The 21,772-nt window shown below is 45.3% G+C and overlaps 1 protein-coding gene across 3 annotated transcripts in view; it reads right to left on the bottom strand.

The window, feature by feature from the left end:
* Scaper (S-phase cyclin A associated protein in the ER) overlaps positions 1-21,772 on the bottom strand; it is a 178,062-nt gene that overhangs the window by 111,932 nt on the left and 44,358 nt on the right. For all 3 annotated transcript variants that reach the window (XM_048329993.1, XM_048329994.1, XM_048329996.1), the window contains exons 16-20: positions 20,968-21,123; positions 19,160-19,302; positions 17,982-18,063; positions 16,655-16,807; positions 14,493-14,600 (exon numbers count right to left, since the gene is read on the bottom strand). In XM_048329993.1, coding sequence (XP_048185950.1) covers positions 14,493-14,600; positions 16,655-16,807; positions 17,982-18,063; positions 19,160-19,302; positions 20,968-21,123 — 642 coding nt within the window. The remainder of the gene's footprint in view (positions 1-14,492; positions 14,601-16,654; positions 16,808-17,981; positions 18,064-19,159; positions 19,303-20,967; positions 21,124-21,772) is intronic.

The following is a 21,772-nucleotide window of genomic DNA, read 5'->3' as shown; positions in this document are numbered from 1 at the left end:
TAAATCCAAGTCTGTTATCTCCAATGAACCAGCAAAAAGCCAGCCAGAAGTAGGGCTGTGGTTCAAGGAGTAGAGTGACGGCCTTGAGGATAAAAAGGAGAAGACCCAGGCCATGATTTCAAGCCCCAGTACTAGCAAAGGAAGAAAGGAAGAAGAGAGAGAGGGAGGGAGGGAGGGAGGGAAGGAGAGAGAGGGGGGGGGAGGGAGGGAGAAAAAAGGAAAAGAGTGAAAAAGAAAGGAAAAAGAAACAGAAATCAAGAAAGGAAGGCATTCTAATTGCCACATTTCATCCTATGAATTCTGAGTAAGCACCAATGGAGATGCTATTTTCCCCCTGGTATAGACAAGCAGATGAAGGAGTCGAAATTGCCCTGAACTATGAAGAAATACATAAGACAAGGCTGCAACTCATGCCTGAAGGGCTTCTCTGAGCCTCAGCCTCTCACCTAGCAACACAGAGATTAGAAACATTCCCAAGTCCTCCTTCTCTAATACTTTAAGTATCAATGTAACAAGCACAAGGTAATTAATGGTGGCTAATTCCATACACATAATCTAGTTTTTAAGTCCTAACTGTGAATTCTTACTTAAAAAAACACTGCTGTAATATGAAATACTAATAGTATACATATATAAGGAAATGAATACCTATACAGATATGATCTCATCAACGTTTACACCCTTCTTATTCTCTTAATTACCTTTTATGGCATACTAGAACAACGCTCTGGCCTTTCCAATATGATTTACTACATTAAATGAAATAATTCATACTAAGGTTCTGACCTTGATATTCTATCAGACACTTCCTAAATGCTGCTGTATTTCCTTACTTTTTAAGAGACATGAAAATACTGGGCTAGTGATAGGTTCATGATCTTCAGGAAACACTAAAAAAAAATAGGATAAGCATGAAAATATAACTGATATAGGGCTCTATTAAACTCCTATTTTTGAATAGTCGCAAATGTTGCCTCAAAATAAACACATTGTATAAAATATGGTAACAAAAAAAATCCACTTCCAACTACTTCAACCTATTCACACATACAAAACTAAGAATTTTCAAGGACGTTATTCTTTACAGATAAAAAGGAATTAATGTCTGCTTTGAAAACAACCAAAAATTCACTGCCATAATACAGATGTGTGTTGTTTTTTGATTGAAACCCCAGCAGTGTCTTTTGACAGAAATCTGTCATGCTTTGGAGGTTCATTTCTCTAGAACCAAAAGGTACCCCTCCAACCCCCAGACCAGGGTAGATGCCAAGTTACTAATCTAACAGACAAGGGAGTGATGAAAATGTTTTTTTTCCTCCTTTGGAAAAACATTTGTCTTCCAACTAGCCTGGGCAAGAAGTTGATGAAATACCCCTGTTAACTGTTAACCAATGGCTGAGTGTGGTGGTCCACGCCTGTCATTCCTGGTAGAGAGGGAGGAATAAATAAGAGGATCGAGGCCTGGCAGCCCCAGACAAAATTAACAAGAGGCCAGAGGGGGAGGGGGAACGAGGGAGGAGGTAACGAACAGTACAAGAAATGTACCCAAGGCCTAACGTATGAAACTGTAACCTCTCTGTACATCACTTTGACAATAAAGAAGAAAAGAAAAAAAGAGGGCTAGAGGATATGGCCTAAGCGATGAGCCAACTGACTAGTAAATACAAAGCTCTGAGTTCAAATCCTACTACTGCCCCCAAAAAGTACACTTGACAAAGTCTGAAATACAATTCCTTTTATCAATAGAACACCCTAACAGCACCATTCTGAAAAATTAAAATATAAGTGGCAATGACAACTTTTTAAACTAGATAGGCTATTTTAATTATAAAAAAGATTAAACTCTCTTAAGGTCTACTTGTACAGATGTAAAATACGCTTATGGTTTTATCAATTACAATCTATGTATTATGTGAAGTGACAGGCAAGAGAAACGAAGCTAATGAAATACTGCAAAAAAGACACCACACAAGAGGCCATCTTCTGATAAGGATGACAGCCCACCATCTGTCCCTCTGTCACTCGGCAACAATTATAAATAGTCCAGCAGTTTGCTGGTAAGTGAAGACAAATGGGGCAAAGCCTTCTTTTGCAGATTCTGCTGTTCGTCCTGATCTAATCTGAGCCTTAATGGATGATTCAAGATAGACCCAGAGTTCAACTAGCTTATTAATTTATCATGATGTGGAGTCTGAAAAAAGGCTGAGTTCAATACTGCAACCTGGAATGGCTCAGCAGTGCTTCAACCAAGTTTCACTGTGAAATGGCTCAGAGGTCCTCAACCAAGTCTTACTATGGAATGGCTCAGTGGAACTGGTAAGTCTCATCAATGCAGCAGACAAGCGTTCTCTTTAAATATGTTACTATTCAAATGTCCAAGAAAAAGACATGCAAAAACAGTGCACAGGTTAGAAAGAAAAGGATAGGAAAACATACACTAATACCGGAGACAGGACAAGTGCGTGGGCTTCAGCAATGCCAGGACAGAGCAGGACCGTGAAGGACCATGACCAAAGCAGAAAAGGTCATCTCACGGGAATAAAGCAGTCGACTGAGCCAGAGGACATGGCCATCGTCAGCGTGCGTACAAACCCAGGCACTTGCTGCTGAAGCAACATGAAACCATTAACAGAACAGTCAGCAGACACTGGCAATCCACAGTTAAAGACTCAAAGCAGCTCAGGAAAACTTGAGGAGACAGAAAATCAGCAAGGTCCCCAGACAAGGAAACTCATCTATGAGTTAATACTCCTCATGTCTTGAACATGGTGATGGGCTTCTGAGTACATGCATGTGCTAATACTTATTAAATCACATAAATTAGTAACTTAAATCAAATGAATCACTTAAAGTGCAAGTTCATGTGTAACAGTTATAACTCCTTAAAAAGAAAATAAAAAGATTTCTAATTCCTTAAATGAAATTACCAAATTCTCAATTGTTTTGCAGTAAGGTACACATTGTGCTTTAGAATAACATTGTATAATATACTACAGTACTATAAAATACCATATCCACGTAAAAAAAATCCTCCACTAAACCAGATGCTTTAAGACTACAATAAAAACAAAATGCAGCTGGGCACTGGTGGCTCACACCTGTAATCCTAGCTACTCAGGGGGCTGAGGTCTGAGGATTGTGGTTTGAAGCCAGCCTGGGCAGGAAAGTCCATAAGACTTATTTCCAATTAATCACCAAAGAACCAGAAGTGGAGCTGTGACTCAAGTGGTAGAGAACCAGTGCCCAGGCCCCAAGGTTCAAGCTCCAGAAGTGGATGTTTACAAGATACTCAACCCAGCTGGGTGCCAGTGGCTAACACCTGTAATCCCAGCCATTCAGATAGCTGAGATCTGAGGATCACAGATTATAGCCAACTGGGGTAGCAAAGTCCATGAGACTCCTATCTCCAATAAACTACTCAAAAAAGCCAGAAGCGGTGCTGTGGCTCAAGTGGTAGAGTGCTAGCCTTGAGCAAAAGAAGCTCAGGGCCAGAGCCCCGGTCCTCAGTTCTAAACCCAGGGCCAGTTAAAAAAAGAAAAAAAAAAAGACAAGTTCTTGAACTGACTACCTGTATATCCAGTACCACTCTGAACTCTAAATTTTACAGCTAACACAAGTGAAAATCTGTGAAGCTACCCATGCCTTTGTTCTGTTTTGGATCAATTTTACAACTTTTTTTTACCAGTCCCAGGGCTTGAACTCAAGGCCTGAGCCCTGTCCCTTAGCTTTTTTCACTCAATGTTGGTGCTCTGACACTTGAGCCACAGCTCCACTTCCAGCTTTTTGGTGGTGAATTGGAGGTCAGAGTCTCCCCGACTTCCCTGCCTTGGCTGGCTTCAGTCTCCGATCTCAGCCTCTTTAGTAGCTGGGATTACAGGCATGAGCCAAGAGCGCCCAGCTTTCACTGAATTCTCTCACATGTCTTTACTTTTGTCCGTTACCTATACACATAAATAGTAAAACAAAAACAGTTCTTGCCGATCACTCCACCTTCTTTCCCTATTCCAGAGGCGGCAAATTTAGCTGATTATTTTGTCTTTTTTTAGCACATAGTATATAGCCATGTCTTCCTTTTTCAGTTTTCTCACCTACTGAGCTGACAGAAGGCAACATCAGGACTTCGCTCTGCTTTTTACACTGGGTCCCGTCACTCGCATGTTACGTTCAAAATAGGAAGCAAGTGTTAGCATGAACTGGCAGAGTGCCTGGTTAGTGAGCCCAGTTCCGGCCCACCACCATCAAGAACAAAGTAAACGGCTAGCTGTAGTGGCATATGCCTGTGCTCTCAGTTGCAAGGAGGTAGTAAATAGGTGCTAGAAGTTGCCCCTGGGAAAACCTCAAGGCCCTATCCAAAGAATAATACAGGGATGGGGTTGGGGTCCAAACAACACAGCACCTGCCTAGCACCCGCAAGGCCTGAGTTCAACTCCAGTAACCACCAAAACAAATGGTGTAAGCTCCTCAACTGTATTTGTTATCTACTCAAACTTGGTTAGTAATAAAGTGTTTAGGAAAGACTCAAGAGTAAGGCCTAGTGCACACACCTGTGATCCCAGCTACCTGGGAGGTGGAGTTAGGAAGAGCCCAAAGGGAGGCCGGCCCAGGTAAAAAGCCAGAGACCCTATCTGAAAAATAAACCAAAAGGCAAAAGGGCTGAGAGCGTGGAGCAAGTGGAAGAGTGACTGCCTAGCACGTGCCAGGTCCTAGGTTCAATCCCCTGTACTACCACAAAAATGGAAAACAAGAAAAAGTAAAGTAAAATTAAAAATAAAGCTGGGGGGGGGCATAGCGTATGCCTGTAATCCTAGCAATTCATGAAACTGACATCTGAGGACTGTAGTTCAAAGCCAGCTGCGACAGGAAAATCCATGAGACGCTCACCTCCAATTAGCTATCCAAAAAAGCTGGACGTGGCGCTTTGGCTCAAGAGGTAGCACACCAGCCTTGAGCACAGGAGCGCAGGGACAGCACCCAGTCCCCAAGTGCAAGCCCCAGGATCAGCACACAAAAAGAAAATTAAACATCCAAAGTCTGATGGAAGAAACCCTCTGTGGTTTTGAGTTACCCGCTACTCACAAACTGCAACACCACAAATTTACTTTTTGTTATTTTTTTTTCCTTTGGGGCCAAGACTGGGACTCAAACTCGGTACCTGATACTTGCTCCTTGGCTAGCACCCTACCAAGTGAGCCATGCCTCCATCCTCTTAAGCTTTTGACACTGGATCCCTGATCAACAGCAAAGTGGCTGTGGTCCTGAGTGGAAGCAGAGAGAGCACACAGTAGGGAAGAGTGAGTGAGACAAGCACAGGGAGGTTGGCAATGTGTTGTCTTTTTAGCCTCTCTTCACATACTGTCTCTCCCGAGTCCCCTCACGGAAGTGAAAGCAATGTAAAAGGAAGCAGCCCATAATAATCGCCGTACAGGTGCAATGTAAACATACAAGGCAAGACTTCTGTGCAAAGGCTACTGTCCCAAGACTGAACACGTTTATCTTGTTCTTTAGCAGCACACACACACACACACACACACACACACACACACACACACACACACACACACAGAAAGCAGGGGTGTTAGTTGGGGGGGAGGGAGAAGATGCAGCAGTGGCCATTCCCAATGAGGACTGTCACTGTCGGGGTGTTAGCGGGGGGGGGGGGGGAGGAAATGCAGTGGTGGCCATTCCCAATGAGGACTGTCACTGTTGGGGTGTTAGCGGGGGGGGGGGGGGGAGGAAATGCAGTGGTGGCCATTCCCAATGAGGACTGTCACTGTTGGGGTGTTAGCTGGGGGGGGGGGGGAGGAAATGCAGCGGTGGCCGTTCCCAATGAGGACTGTCACTGTTGGGGTGTTAGCTGGGGGGGGGGGGAAGGAAATGCAGCGGTGGCCATTCCCAATGAGGACTATCACTGTTGGGGTGTTAGCTGGGGGGGGAGGAAATGCAGCGGAGGCCATTCCCAATGAGGACTATCACTGCTGGGGTGTTAGCTGGGGGGGGAGGAAATGCAGCGGAGGCCATTCCCAATGAGGACTATCACTGTTGGGGTGTTAGCGGGGGGGGGGGGGGAGAGGAAATGCAGCGGTGGCCATTCCCAATGAGGACTGTCACTGTTGGGGTGTTAGCTGGGGGGGGGGGGGGAGGAAATGCAGCGGTGGCCATTCCCAATGAGGACTGTCACTGTTGGGGTGTTAGCTGGGGGGGGGGGAGGAAATGCAGCGGTGGCCATTCCCAATGAGGACTGTCACTGTTGGGGTGTTAGCTGGGGGGGGGAAGGAAATGCAGCGGTGGCCATTCCCAATGAGGACTGTCTCCTCAGCAGCCCCTGGCACAGCAAGGAAGGTGGTCTCATCACTATGGTCCAAGCCCCTGTGGTTTAGCCCAGCAGATGCTCGGTTCCCCCACGAGTGGACCCTGCGGCTGAAGCCAGCAGGCCCTGCGGGAGCTTAGTAGACACAGAGGCAGTGGCAGAGAGGACCACGGGGAGGCTGGTCAGCAGGAGGGACTGTAGAACCCAAATGGTCAGAACTGTGCACTCTTTTTTCCTCCCTTTGTGTGTGTGTGTGCGCATATGTGTGCATGTGTCAGTACTGAGTATTTAACTCAGGCCCTTGGGTGCTTGCTTGACTTCTTCGCTCAAGGCTGGCACCCCACCACTCCAGTCACATCTCCACTTCCAGGGTTTTGCTGTGTGTGAGTCAGATTCGTCTTCCCTGAAACAGCTTTGACCGGCGCTCCTCCCACCTGGGCTTCCTAAGCAGCTGGATGGTGGCCCGGAGGCCACGCACCAAGGGGATGGTGTAACGGGGCTGCACACAGGCATCCCGAGAAGGCAGGAAAATCCCAACACCACACCCCTCCCACAGGCCTGGAGCTGGCCATCCAGGGTCGGGGTGGCGCCTGGCTGGGTTCTGGTGAGGCCCCTCTTGCAGGTGCCCTCATAGGGGTACCTTGTTCCTGTCCCCTCAGGAAGAGGCTGCAAGCTCTGCCCTCACGGCCTGACGACTGCCCAAGTCCCCATCTCCACATACGCAGCTGACGGGGCTGACCTAGGAATAACATTTAATCCAAGGTAGGGACTAAGCATTTTTTTATTCTTAAAACAAGGCCATGGGCTGGGGATATAGCCTAGTGGCAAGAGTGCCTGCCTCGGATATACGAGGCCCTAGGTTCGATTCCCCAGCACCACATATACAGAAAACGGCCAGAAGCGGCGCTGTGGCTCAAGTGGCAGAGTGCTAGCCTTGAGCGGGAAGAAGCCAGGGACAGTGCTCAGGCCCTGAGTCCAAGGCCCAGGACTGGCCAAAAAAAAAAAAAAAAAAAAAACAAGGCCAGGCTGGGAATGTGGCCTAGTGGCAAGAGTGCTTCACTCGTATACATGAAGCCCTGGGTTCGATCCCCCAGCACCACATATATAGAAAACGGCCAGAAGTGTCGTTGTGGCTCAAGTGGCAGAGTGCTAGCCTTGAGCAAAAAAGAAGCCAGGGACAGTGCTCAGGCCCTCAGTCCAAGGCCCAGTACTGGCAAAAAAAACCCCACCAAAAACAAGGCCAAATGCCAAGGAAACTACTTTCATTCTAGGAAGAAGCAAGGTTTAAAACCAAGCAGCTATGCCTAGTTAAAATTTTTTCTTGAACCAATGTATATGACTAGGTCAGCCATGGACATAGGGTTATATATTCTCTATACATCATTCGTTCATTTGTCATGTGTAAGTTTACCATCCAAGCAATTAAAAGTTGGCATATATAATAATCAACCCTATATGTTTGCTTTAGAAACCCAATGTTCAGGGCTAGGAATGTGGCTTAGTGGTAAAGTGCGTGCCTAGCATACATGAGGCCCTAGGTTCAATTCCTTGGTACCACAAACAAAAAGTACATAAAAATTTTAAAAAAGAAATCCAATGTTTACACATGTGCAAGCGCGCACACACACATACACACACACACACACCTGTATGAATTACTGCATACTACTAAAAAGAAAATCAAGGCAAAAGGAAACAATACCGTACAAGACAGAGGAATATATTTTAGAATTATGTCTCAAATTAATTTAAACTTACTAGCTAGCCCTACTGCAGTATGATCCAAAAGTTTTTGGAGATTTATTCTACATGACTTAAAGGTTGTTGATGTGACTTCCTTGTGTGTGGAAAAGCAATGACACATTTCCTAATACAATGATAGATAGGTATAGGCTGCAACTTCCTGAACAGAAGTCTGAGCTCAGCAAATAAGAGCAAAGGCTGATGGATGACTCTGCATCAAGCTAAAAGGCTTCTGCACAGCAAAGCAGTCACCAGGCTAGAGATACAGCTCACAGAGCAGGAGAAAATTATTTGCCAGCTATTCATTTGACAAGGAATCAATAACCAGAATATACAGGGAGGTTTAAAAAATAACAACTAAACTCCCAAAGACTCAATAACCCAATCAGTAAGTGGGCAAATGAACTGAACAGACAATTTTCCCAAGAAAAGGTACAAACGGCCAATAAAGATATTAAGAAAATGTTCAACATCTCTGGACATAAAGGAAATAGAAATAGAAAAAAAGCTGAGATTTCTTCTCACTCCAATGGCAACTACCATCATTGAGAACACAAACAACAACAAATGCTGGCCATTATGCAGCAAAAAAGGAGCCCTCAATGTGTACTACTGTAACCACTGTGGGAATCAGTATGGAGGTTCCTTAAAAAAACCAAAACAAAACTTGTGGGGCTGGGAATGTGGCCTAGCGGTAGAGTGTTGCCTAGCATGAATGAAGCCTGGGTTCAACTCCTCAGCACCGCATACACAGAAAAAGCTGGAAGTGGTGCTGTGGCTCAAGTAGCAGAGTGTAGCCTTGAGCAAAAAGAAGCCAGGGACAGTGCTCTGGCCCTAAGTACAAACCCCAGGACTGGGGGGAAAAAAAAATCAATAAAACTTGCAACTGACCCAGCGACACCACTCTTGGGCATCCACATGAGAGAATGTTAATCAGGGTCCAATAGAGGTACCTGCACTCCCAAGTTCACCACTACACTATTCACAATAGCCAAGTTAGAGAAATGGCTTAGACACCCTACAACAGATGAATGGGTTCAGAAAATAGGGTAGGAAAACACAGTGGAATATTAGTCAGCCATAAATAAGAAATTGCCATTTGCAGGTAAATGCACACTCATGTTAAGCAAAATAAGGCCAAGGGTCTTAGAAATAAAAACAAAATATGCATAAGTACACATATAGAAAGTTGTTTGTAACAGTGGAACTGTTTGAGAAGACATGAGAGAAGAGGAAGAATAAGAGAGACTTAAGAGAAGAATGCTGAAGTACGTTTTACCTGTGTATCAAGATGACATAATGAAAGGAGTGCTACGAGGCAGGGAGAGGGGGAAGAGAAAAACAGTTCAGAGTCACCTGGTTAGCATAACAGATGCATGTGAGAAATACTCGGCACAAACTCTTTGAGCAATGAATATACACCCACAAAATGAATGGAAGAACTGTAAAAACAGTCCCGGGTTGGGGATAACTGGTGGGAGGAGGGAAAATGAACAGAGAGAGTGAAAGAGGGCAAACATGGTCAAAGAACTTGATACACCTATAGGAAAACAGGAAAACGAACCCTGTTGAAATAGTTTAAGAAAGAGAGGAAGGAGGGAGAGCCGAGTGTGAATCTGACCAATGCACATTGTAAGCAAGTCTCAGGTATGTTAAAATAACCCCCCCACCTACCCCACCCCACCCCCGTATAACTAGAGATTCTACTTTTTTCTTTTAAGAGTAGAAATTCTGCTTCTATAAACGAAGGTAAGGACTAAATGAACCTTTGAGGAATTACCTGTACTTCCCAGAGGGTCACCAGCTCTGGGAAACACCTGGTCACCCTTCCTGTCAGTGCTAGGGATGCCCTGACCATGTCAATGCTAGGGATGCTCAGCTTACACCTCACTAAATTACACTCGCTTCTATGGCTTTGCTCACTTGAAACGGCTTTTTTACTGTCAATCACCCAATCAGCCCATTTTCCATGGGATAAACACTAACTGGCATTTGCAAAATTACAATGAATTGCAAGATCCTGCCCATACTTTCCAGGAATCAAACGAAAATGAATTATTATTTTGTTTAAACACAAAACCCCTGTAATGTACATGCTTTTAAAGCAAAGGAGTATCACTAAGAGATACATAGGTGCAAAGCTATTTTTAAAACCCACAACTTTTTAACTTCATTCTCCATGTAAGATTAAAGGTACTTCTAGCATCTTATACCAAAAATACTATTTGCTTCTTTAGATAATGTGAAAACAGGACCATAAAGTAACCAAGAATTAAATGTAACACGTTTCTTTCACAATGCATGTAAGACTATAAACTGTAAATGTACTTATAACTAGCATTCATTTTTTACCTTTAAAAATCTCCTATTTTATCATTTTAATTCTAAGGTGATTAGAAATAAAAGGCACAACAGTTTTTTTGTGAAGATTCAAGAAATACTAAATAAATTTTCCAGTTAAATTTCCAATGAAAATACACAATAGGGACTTCTTAAGCAGCAGCCACACGTTCTGTTTAACGGGCTTAAAATGAAATGAGTCAAAGATCAAGAGTAAGTTATCTGAGATGTCAAGTGCACAGAGTCAAAGGTACAATTTTATTAGGTCAGAGGTGACATAAATAAAATCTTATATGCCAAAAAAGAAGGGTCACAGACAAGGTGTATATAATATAAGGACATCACAGATGACAAGTAATAACTTTAAGTAGAATTGCCATGTTTACTATAGATACCTTCACTGATTAAAAACATGAAAAGTATAAAATAGCCTTTCTATATCATATAACTCAGAGGTTCTATTACACCCTTGTTTTCAAGAAGGGGCTTTCATCAAGAATAACTACAGAACTTTAAGAAAATCTAATTCCTTTGAACGGAAACAGTATACAACGTGAGTCTATCAATCAAACCTCAAACCAGTCACTATTGAAAAACCAGAGGTGACTGCACAATATTTTCACACAGTAACTAAATCTAATACATCCTTTTCACTTCTCACTGAAATAGAAACATACTAAGTTTATCCTTCAGTTTACCTAGCAGAATATTTGACTTTTTCAGCAAGGAAAGGCTAGCAACTTAAACTTACCTAGTCTGCATGCTGGTACTGAGTGAATCAATCCAAATCCACAAATTTTCACTTTTTTGTAAAGCAAATGATATATTCAGATTTTTCATTAAAGGAACCTAATTAATGCATACCTTATGACTCTTTATAAAGTAAATTGGTTTTTTTGTTTTGATTTTAGGGTTGTTTATTTGTCGGTTGCAGGGCTTGACCTGTGGGCCTGGGCACTGTCCCTGAGCTCTTCAGCTCAAGGCTAGCCTCTACCACTATGAACCACAGCGTCACTTCCAGTTTTCTGGTGGTTAACTGGAGATAAGAGTCTCATGGACTTTCCTACCAGAGCTGGCTTTGATCCATGATCCTCAGATTGTAGCCTCCTAAGCAGCTAAGATGAAAGAGCCTGGCTTTTTTTTTTTTTTTAAGAGCCTGGCTTTTGTAAATTCTTCTGTTTATAAAAATGAACTGTTAGCTTATTTTCAAAATGGAGTACACACAGAGGTAACTTTAGTCTAAACTACAGACTCAAGTAGAAAACAGGGATAGTTACCAAAGATTTTTTAAATCATTTTTGTTATCTTTAAATAACTGTGCAAAGGGGCTCTAATTCAAGCTGTGAGTTTTTGTGCACAACGCGTCTTGATCAGCGTCATCTCTTCCCCACATCTAGCCCAGCCCCACCGAGCCCCTTGCCACTAGGCCATATCCCCAGCCCCCAGCCCATATGTTTTTATTTTAGATCTTACTTCAACATATGAGAGAAAACATGTCCTTTGTCTCAGCCTGACTTAATTCACTCAACACCATTTTTTCCAGATCCATCCATTTTGTCATTTGCAAATGACAAAATACCATTCTTCCTGACGAATAAAATTCTATTGTATATGTACATTCATGGCTGTATGGCAGCTGGGCTAGTTCCATACCTTGGCTATGGTGAAGAGTCCAGCAATGAACATGGTTGTGCAGGTACCTTTATTGTATCCTGATTTGGAGGATAAATGACCAAGAATAGCATCACTGGATCATGGAACAATTCTATATTTAGGTTTTAAGGCATCTACAGATTGCTTTTCATATAGTTGAACTAATTTACATTACCACCAACAGGATAATAGGGTTCCTTTTGCACAAAATATTTAAGTAAAAAGATATTCTTTACTACTCTCTCATTTAAAAAAAACCTACGCAATTTGTGTAAAAGGGAAGAAACTATTTCAGGTAAACTAAGTAGGCAATTAGTTCCATGTTCTGTGTCAGAGAGACTAAAAGTATCTCATATTCTCAAGCAGAAATGTAGAAGCACAGTCTGATTCCAATGGTACCTTCAAGCTCTATGCACAACCTTCCAGTGGAATTCAACTCAAAAGATGCTTCCTAAGAGCCGGAACTATCTGTCACACATGATGCCCAATGCAAACTCACTACGGTTTTCATTCCAGGAACAGCTTATATTGACCTAATCTTCCGACCCCCCCTCCCCGAGTTGAACAGAAAACTCAAATCAGCTATGTGAAGTAATTAAAGAACAGTCACCACAGCTAAGGCTAGCAAGACCTAGGACCCTAACTGACTTCCACACCCACCCTGCACTCCTCCAGTAGGGTTATGCTGCTTTTCTGCATGGAAGAGCCCTGTAAACTACAAGTGGCCCGGCTTGAACCTAGTGAGCAGAGGACACAGAATGTGTAGTCTAGAGCCACAAAGGTTGAACATAAAGGGAAACTCCCTCAAAGGAGGCAATCGCAGAGAAGTGAGCCCAAACCACAGCGTCCAATTTCTTAAGGGGATCACCAAATCCAGAAATCAATGAGAAACCAACAGCACTATTCCTCCTGCCCAGATACAAAATGTACTAAGAAGCAACCTCAGAACTACTCACTTCATGACAGTGTTCAGCCCAAAGAAAAGCTTCAGCCCCCTGAATCTCTCCCCAAATCACCCACAGAAAGCTAAATTCTCTAACACATCTTTTGGGGTTAATCTTCTTCGGAGGCTCCACAATTCCCCAAGGTATGTTTTCCTTTTTGTTAACAACTCAGTAAACCCAATGTTATTCAACTATAGATGTGTTCCTTGATGGTCTTTGTCTGCAGAGTACTGACAAAGATCTAGGAACATAATCAACTATGACTTTACATAAACAGACTCAAGGATGAGCAGAAGAAGCCAGGCAGAGCAGAGAGTGCCATTCACACACAAACCAGCCCTCAGAGCAGCGGCCTGGCAGGGGCGAGGCGTTACACCTGAGGGAGGGAGGATTTATCTGTGCGCTCACTGTGAAACTGTAGGCTGTATATGTGAAATGTGTACTTTATTACTGCATGGTAGACTCAACGAAGCTTAGCATTCACTAACATCTAGACACAGGTACTCACTGCCCTCAGAGAAAACGATAACATCCTGGACACTTCAAAAGAAGCTTGACAAATATAAATTTCCTCTTTCCTGAAAAGCTTTCACAATGGTCTATAATAAACAGAACAAACAAATCCAAAGATGATCAAGCTATATCATCAAACTATTTGTCAAGCCTCAATAATAGTTGAATGAAAACTGTTTCATAAACATGTTTATACAGGGCTGGGAATATAGCTTAGTAGTAGAGTGCTTGCCTACTAGCATGCATGAAGCTCTGGGTTCCATTCCTCAGTACCACAGACACAGAAAAAGCCAGAAGTGCCTCTGTTGTTCAAGTGCTAGAGTGCTAGCCTCAAAGGGACAGTGCCCAGGCCCTGAGTTCAAGGCCCGGGACTAACAACAACAACAAAAAAAATGTTTCTAGACAAGTGAAAATTTCATGTAAATAATGCATTTCCCAAAAAAAGTTTTAAGTAATTTACTAATAAAAAATTATCCATTTACATGAAATATGTTTTCCCAGAAATTTGAAACACCATGTTAACTCTTATCTTGTGTTATTAAGATTGTATGCAAATGTCGGGCGCTGGTGGCTCATGCCCATCCCCTCCTAGCTATTCAGGAGACTGAGGACCAGAGTTCAAAGCCAGTCTAGGCAAGGAAGTCAACGAGACGCTTATCTCCAAATAAGCACCAAAAAACCAGAAGTGGATCTGTGGCCCAAGAGGTAGAGAGCCAGCCTCAAGCAAAAAAGCTATGGGACAGCACCCCAGTCCTAGTACTGGCACATACACAGACAAATTCTATGTAAATGATAATATGCAAGTGTTGCTGCTCTAGCTGTTTGTATGTATACTGAAATCATGACACATTTATATACTACACTGCAGTAGTTATGAGGCACTAAGTCTAGTTTAAATACACTAAAATAAATGGGAACAAAGGCTCCTGTCACAGAGCTTGTCCTGGGCAGGAAACTCCTGTCCTACTGCAAGTCAAGGGAGTCAGGCTTACCACCTCCTCGTCAGACAGCTCGCGCCCCTGGATGCTGCTGTTCTCTCGCACCGCTTGCTGATGCTTCTTCCCTTTGATGTGGCTGAAGAGATACACCTCGGAGGAGATCTACAAGCACAAACCCGGCAGTGAGTCAAGACCACACCAGAGCTACTCTAATCGTTAACAGCCCTGACTGCGGGCAGGCACGCTATGTGCATGTGACGACTAGCCTGCCTGGTGCTGGTGGCTCACACCTGTCATCCTAACTACTCAGGAGGCTGAGACCTGAGCATGGTGGCTCAAAGCCAGCCTGGGTTTTGAGTCCATGAGACTCTTAATCTCCAATGAACCACCAAAAAGCCAAAAGTGGAACTGTAGCTCAAGTGGTAGAACATCAGCCTTGAGCACATAAGCTTGAGGACAGTGCCCAAGCCCTGCATTCAAACCTCAGGACCATTACCAAAAATAGCAACAAAAATAAAAATCTCTCTAGTCTGCCCTTACTAGTTTTAAAATAGTTTCCTAAAGACAAAAATCCTGAAAATTCTCTATAAGACACATGATCAGAAAAGATATGCTGGACTGGGAATGAGGCTGAGTGGTAGAGTGCTTGCCTAGCATGCAGGAAACTCTGGGTTCGATTCCTGAGTACCACTTAAGCAGAAAAAGCTGGAAGTAGTAGAGTGCTAGCTTTGAGAAAATGAAGCCAGGGACAGTGCCCAGGCCCTGAGTGCGAGCCCCAGGACTGGCCAAAAAAAAAAAAAGATATGCTATGGGCCAGGCACAATGGCTCACACCTGTAGTCCCAGCTACAGATTACAAAGTGTGAGGAGGCCGAGATCAGAATGGCAGTTCTAGGTGAGAGTGGGCATCTCAACAGTAAGTTGAGCAGGGCACTACATACTTGTAGTTCCAGCTACACAGAAGGAGGAGCTGGAGGGTCACAGCTGGCCCAAGCAGGGCTATGGCTGAAGTGGGAGAGGACCTGCCTATCATCAAGAGGTCCTGAGTTCAAACCTCAGTAATGCCAAGAAAAAGGAATGACAGTCTGTGCTACACCCCACAACTAGCCCAACAGGGGGCTGCTTCCTCCATTCCCTCAATGTCTCAAGGTTTAAGAATCAGCACGGAAAAGCCTGCTTTTGTTTTTGGTTCCAACATTCCTAAATACTAATTCTGGCTATTTTGAGCGCATGAGCACCCGTTTTAGTAACAACTACATGCTCAGGCATTTGCACTGCTACTCCTGGAGCACCACACACCGCTATACTGCTCCTCTTGAAGTCTGTGCACTGCTCCTCTTATAGTAGTGTATACTGATACTCCTGATACTATGCACTGTTGGGGTCAGCTGCACCTTTAAGGGGCCACAGCTGACCTCAGCCTGTCCCTCCCCTTCCTGTCTTTAACAGGAAAAGAAGGAAGTCTGATGTCACTTGAGGGACAGCCCCTTGGGACCAATCAGGGGCCCCTCTCTTGTGTCCGCCTTTGGAGTATATCTGGGAGGCTCCTCATTTGAAGAAACAGAGACCTAGAGGTTTTCTACAGGGACCCACGCGTCTGTGTCGTTCTTGGCGGCTTTGGGGCACCCTGCGACCACACGCCACCGAGGCTACCCGTGGCCATGGCTCCCACATGAGCGATAAAGGGCCACCCAGGAAGGGGCGGACAAACCCCTTGCGCCCCCAAGCGAGGGGAAGTCAAGAGAGAGAGAGAGAGAGAGAGAGAGAGAGAGAGAGAGAGAGAGAGAGAGAGAGAGAGAGAGAGAGAGAGAGAGAGAGAAAGAGAGAAAGAGAGAGAGAGAGAGAAGAGAGAGAAAGAGAGAGAGAGAGAGAGAGAGAGAGCCCACAATGCACTACAGTACTGCCACTCCCATAGTACTGTGTACTGCTTACTGCCGCTTCTGGAGTCCTGTGCACTACAGTACTGCTGCTGTAGTACTATGGATTGCTTCCCCTATAGTACTAAAGAACTGCCAATCCTGTATACTTTGCTCCACAGGACTGCTAGTACTATGATATTGTGTGCTTCTCTTGTAGTACTGTGTATTACAGTACTGCTACTCCTGTGCTTCTATACACTGCAGTACTGGCAGTACTGTGGTACTGTGAATGGCAGTGCTGCACTTCAGCACCTTGAGATACCTCAGCGGAGCCCCTCCACATGTCCAGGACACTCACCAGCACATTGCAGAGCGAGCACTGCTTCTTCCTCTCATACGGGGTCAGCTTGGGGGCATAGTCGGTGCTCGCATGCCGCCCGCTGCTCAGCTCGGCTGCTTTCTCCTTCCTCTGCTCTATCTGCTCCATGTGTCTCCGGATGCTCTCGTCATGCTGCAGGGGAATCGATGGAAACGACATGAAGAACCTGGGGCAAGCGCAGTCTGCTGCAGGCTCTCCGATGGGAGAGGGTCTGGCGAGGGTCTGGCAGCTCACCCACAGAGGAGGAAAGTGTACTAGAAGTTCCTCCATACCCCCATGAGCACACGAGCTCCCACGGTGTGTGCCAGGCGACACGAACAGGTGCATTCTGTGGGCAGAGCTACAGGCACACGAGTCTGGGCATCAACTAATGCTGAGTAGGTTATTTGGGTGCTGGTACTGGGGCTCGAACTCAGGGCCTAGGTGCTGTCCTTTAGCTATTTCGCTCAATGCTGGTGCTCCACCACTTGAGCCACAGCTCCACTTCTGGCTTTTTGGTGGTTCACTGGAGATAGTGATCTCCAAGCCTTTCCTGCCTGGCCATGATCCTTAGCCACCTAAGTAACCAGGACGGCAATGTGAGCCACTAGCTGACAGGTCGTTAACAGAACTGTCTGGCGCTTCCAGTCACTCTGCTCGACAGTGAGACAGGCTAGATGTTAGCACAGGGCATTGTATGGACGTTTTAGCCGTCAGTCACTGTTGAGAAGTGTTTACTAGCCGCTAGGGCAAGTGCCAACTCACAGCAGGCGAGCCCAGTGTGACACACACCTCTCCACACCCATACGTCTGGCTGTCCCTCACCTCCAAGGAAGTCTGCTAAAAAGCTAGTTCGGGATGGGCCAGTGGCTCACACCTGTGGTTCTAGCTACTCAGGAGGCTGAGACCTGAGGATCTTGGTTCAAAGCCAGCCTGGGAAGGTAAGTCTGTGAGATCGTTACCTCTAATGGAGCAGCAGAAAGCTGCAAGTGGAGTTGTGGCAGGAGTGGTAGAGCACCAGCACTAAGGAGATGAGTTCAAGCCCAAGTGGCAACTCACACACCCAAAAACAAACAAGCGCACATATCAGAGACCTTAAGTCATTAATGAATTACTTAGTAAAAACAGGAAACTTCTTTGAAACTTCTTAGACTTCTTTCCACAAAACTGTTTAGAGCGAGTTAGGTTTGAAGCAGTCACCCACTCGGTCATGTAAGAGTTGTGTAAAGCCTGGCAACGTAAGCCAGTTCACATCTCTACCCGCATGGACTTGAGCCCACGCCACCCTGTAGACTCAGAACTGTAGTGGAGGCTGTGCCGTGCGCACCTTGTGCTGGATCTTCTTCTGCAGCTCTTCCATCGCCTCTTGCTGAGCAGCCGTGAGCGCGGCGAGCCGCTCCTCTCTGTCCCTGTGAGGAGAGCAAATTCGTAAATGGCCGCAGTGAGGAACAGTTCTCTGGAAGCTACAGACGTACGCTAACAGCCAGGGATGGAGGCTCGTGCCTGTGATCCCAGGCACTTGGGAGGTGACGGTCAGGAGGATGACAATTCCCGCCACAGGAGGAAACATTAGTGAGACCTCATTTCCACATCTAAGTAGGCATGGTGACGCAGGACAGTGGTGGCCACTGGGGAGCTCAGCCTGAAGCAAGCCCAGGCAGAAACACAAGACCCTACCAGAAAAAGGAGAAAGGGGAAAAAGGCTGAGGACACGGGTCAAGTAGCAGAGGGGCCGCCCGGCAAGTGGGTGGCCCTTACGTCACAACCTAGTATAACCAAAACATGTACATATATACACATAACAGCTTATCTATTGGAATAGGCTAATACTTAACTGTATATTTTTTGTCTTGCCTTTCTTTTGGGGGGAGGGGTACTGTGGATAAAAGCTAGGATGCTGCATTTGCTAAGTAAGCACTTTGCCACTGAGCTACACCCCAGCCCTAATGGGCTATTATTTAAAATATTCTTTTTATCTCAGAGTTCGGGAAGTAATAGAAGGTGATTGCTTCTCTGAGGTTTTTGGTGCTAGGGAAACAGTGCTTATTACCTATGAGCATGAAATTCCAAACCCATGCAAGGTCTTAAGTATAAACTCTGGGTCTCTCACTTGAATATAGCACGCTGTAGACTTATCTTTGCTACCCTGAAAAACCCACTTAAAATTTAAGCACAAGGAAAGAAGATAAAAGGCATAAACTCACAAAGAACTGGAGAAGAAATGATCAAATCATGGGACATCACTATTTCAGAAGCTAAAAGCAAATACGGAGGAGGCACAAAACTCAGCTTTCAGGAAGAAACCACCAATACCGGTAATTCCATGAACAGATTCCACAAAAGCTCAGGAGCTGGAGAGATGTGTGGGGAAGGAAGAGACGCAGGCCAGGGAAGAAGGCCACAGACTGGTGTTGTGGCTCTTCTGTGTGACCTGAGAGTACAAAGTGTGATTGCTCCTCAGGATGGAGATGAAGGGGAGGCCAAGACAGGGCAGCACGCATATACCTGGCTCGCTCCCGGGCTGCATCCTCTCGGGCCTTCTCCTTCTCCTGGCGCTGCTGCTCGATCCGGGCTTCCTGTTCCTTCCTCTTCATCAGCAGTTCTTCCACGCGGGCCTGCCGTTCTGCCTCCAGAGCTCTCTTGCGTTCCTAAGGAGTAAGGCATTTTTCAGGAGATTATAAGCCTGACTAAAGGATACAGGATGTGCAAACTCTAGCCAGGTAGGTCTCTGTCTTGCCTATAGGGACATCCATCTCAGAACTTCAACAGAAATCAAAGGCACTGACCAGTGTGGCATTATCACTATGATCCATCAAGGAAGAGGATGCTTCCTCAACGCAGGGTCAACTGTGTCCTGTGTAAACTTCTGCCTAGAGCAGAACTTGCAAACCAGCAATGCTGCCTTGCTTTCACCTCTTCCCATGTCGCCTCCTCCTTCAGTACTATGGAGCAGATGACAGCTGCTCAAGGGCCTCCCACTTACACAGCCTCCCTTTGCCTTGAGAGCCGCTGGTAGTTATCAGATTCTTCAGTTACTAACTTTTGCTAAGTGCTCAACAGAGTATCTAAGCATGGAAAGGATGGCAGAAAAAAAAAATGAGGGGGCTGCCTTCATAGAATAAACCCAAAAGAGCTTCACTATTCTTCCCTTCCTCCTCATGCCTCTCAGAAAACACCATGAACTCAAAAAATTTAAAAGCAACAGAACCAATAACCTTATTAATAAATGATCAAGTGAGCTGGATAGTTCTCATAAGGAAGAAATACAACAGCCATAAACACAGAAAGAAATGTTCCACATCCTTAGCCATAAAGGAAATGCAAATCAAAACCACACTAAGATTCTATCTCACGAATCAGAATGACAGCCATAAAACACACACACACACACACATGCTGGTGAGGATCTGAGACCAAAGGAGCCTTGCTAGACTACTGATGGAAATGGAAATGCTATGGGAATCACTGGGGAGCCTCAAAAGATTAAGGATCACTCTTCCTTCTAACCCCACCATGCCACACGTGGGTGTACAGGTGAAATAGGTCAATCAATACTGTTGGGGTTCAGCTTTGGCCTTGAGGGGGAAGGGCAGAGGAGAGCGCTCCCGAGATGCCGCCCTTCCCCCAGCCCTGGGGGAATGCGGAAGCAGGCCACAATTCTCTGGGTCCGGAACCAGAAGAACTGGCTTTGCAACCAGCCCCCCAACCCATGTGCTCCCCATTCTCGTGGGCTTTGCCCCTGGGGTGGTGCTATCCAGGTGACGTTAGCCCATGAGGGGGTCTTATGACAAGCTCGCCAGCCTATCGCCAGCTCTGGGTCAATCACCCCTTTTCTCATCACCCCTACTATATCAACTGTTAGCCACTCCCTTATTAAATCAGATTTGCTCTTGAAGCATCTCCGAGATCCGTGTGCGCCTGGCTTCCTTCGAGGGTAAGGAGGGAGGACAAGTGATCTCGTACGGCCACGTGCACCTGAGGTCTTTCCTGAGCCCCCCACTCCACTCTGGCCTTACCTGTGGGCCGGGTGACCAGGGGAGAGGGTGAGAAAGGGAGCGATTAGAGTAGAGTAGAGCCTGACCCCCGTGCCAGGGGAGGCGACCCGAGCCCGGAGCCCGGCACAATACACCAGAAGACACCTGCTCAACCAGGTTTATTGCCACACTGTTCACAATAGGCAAACGATGGAATCAGCTGACATGCGCAATCACAGATGAATGGGAACAGGGACGAGGTAACACTCCTTTGCTCAGCGCTGACTGAGCCTAGCAGGTGACAGGTGCTCCGGAGGTGTTGGCTGAATACAAGCCTACCTGCACAGCTTCATCGCGGGCTTGCTTTTCTTCTTGTCTTCTTTGACGCTCTTCCTGTAACTCATTAAGCCTTTGCTCATATTCCTTCAATTTTGATAAGACATCATGGCGTTTATTCTGGGCTTCGAGGGTATTTATGAAGGCAATTTCATTGACCTTCAATTTTTTAAAAAATTAAAGAAAAAATAAAGTTAATTCTAGGGCTAGGAATGTGGCTCAGCAGTAGAGTGTTTGCCTAACATGCATGAAGCCCTGGGTCCCACTCCTCAGCACCACATAAACCGGAAAAAGCCAGAAGTGGTGCTGAGGCTCAAGTGGCAGAGTGCTAGCCTTGAGCAAAAAGAAGCCAGGGACAGTGCTCAGGCCCTGAGTTCAAGCCCCAATACTGGCAAAAAAAAAATCAAGTTAATTCTAATACAGATCACAAAGTTAATCAATTTAGTAAGAATCTTTATATAAACCAGTGGTAAGTAAGCACAGTAAAAAATAAGAAGCCTGGTGTTGGTGGCTCACACCTGTCATCCTAGCTACTCAGGAGGCTGAGATCTGAGGATTGCAGTTCAAAGCCAGCCCAGGCAGAAAAGTGTGTGAGACTCTTACCTCCAATTAACCACCAGAAAACCAGAAGTGGCACTGTGACTCAAAGTGGTAGAGCACTAAACTTGAGCAAAATATCTCAGGGATAGCGCTCAGGATTTGATTAAAGCTCCATGACTGACCAAAGAAGAAAAAAAAAAAAAAGCTAAGCCAGGCACTGGTGACTCACACCTGTAATCCTAGCTACTCAGGATCTGAGATCTGGAGC

The sequence above is a fragment of the Perognathus longimembris genome, chromosome 20, assembly GCF_023159225.1.
Source record: "Perognathus longimembris pacificus isolate PPM17 chromosome 20, ASM2315922v1, whole genome shotgun sequence".
In the NCBI taxonomy this organism is placed as follows: domain Eukaryota; kingdom Metazoa; phylum Chordata; class Mammalia; order Rodentia; family Heteromyidae; genus Perognathus; species Perognathus longimembris.
The sequence above is the reverse complement of the archived record's forward strand: the minus strand, read 5'-3'. Positions and strand labels throughout refer to the sequence as shown.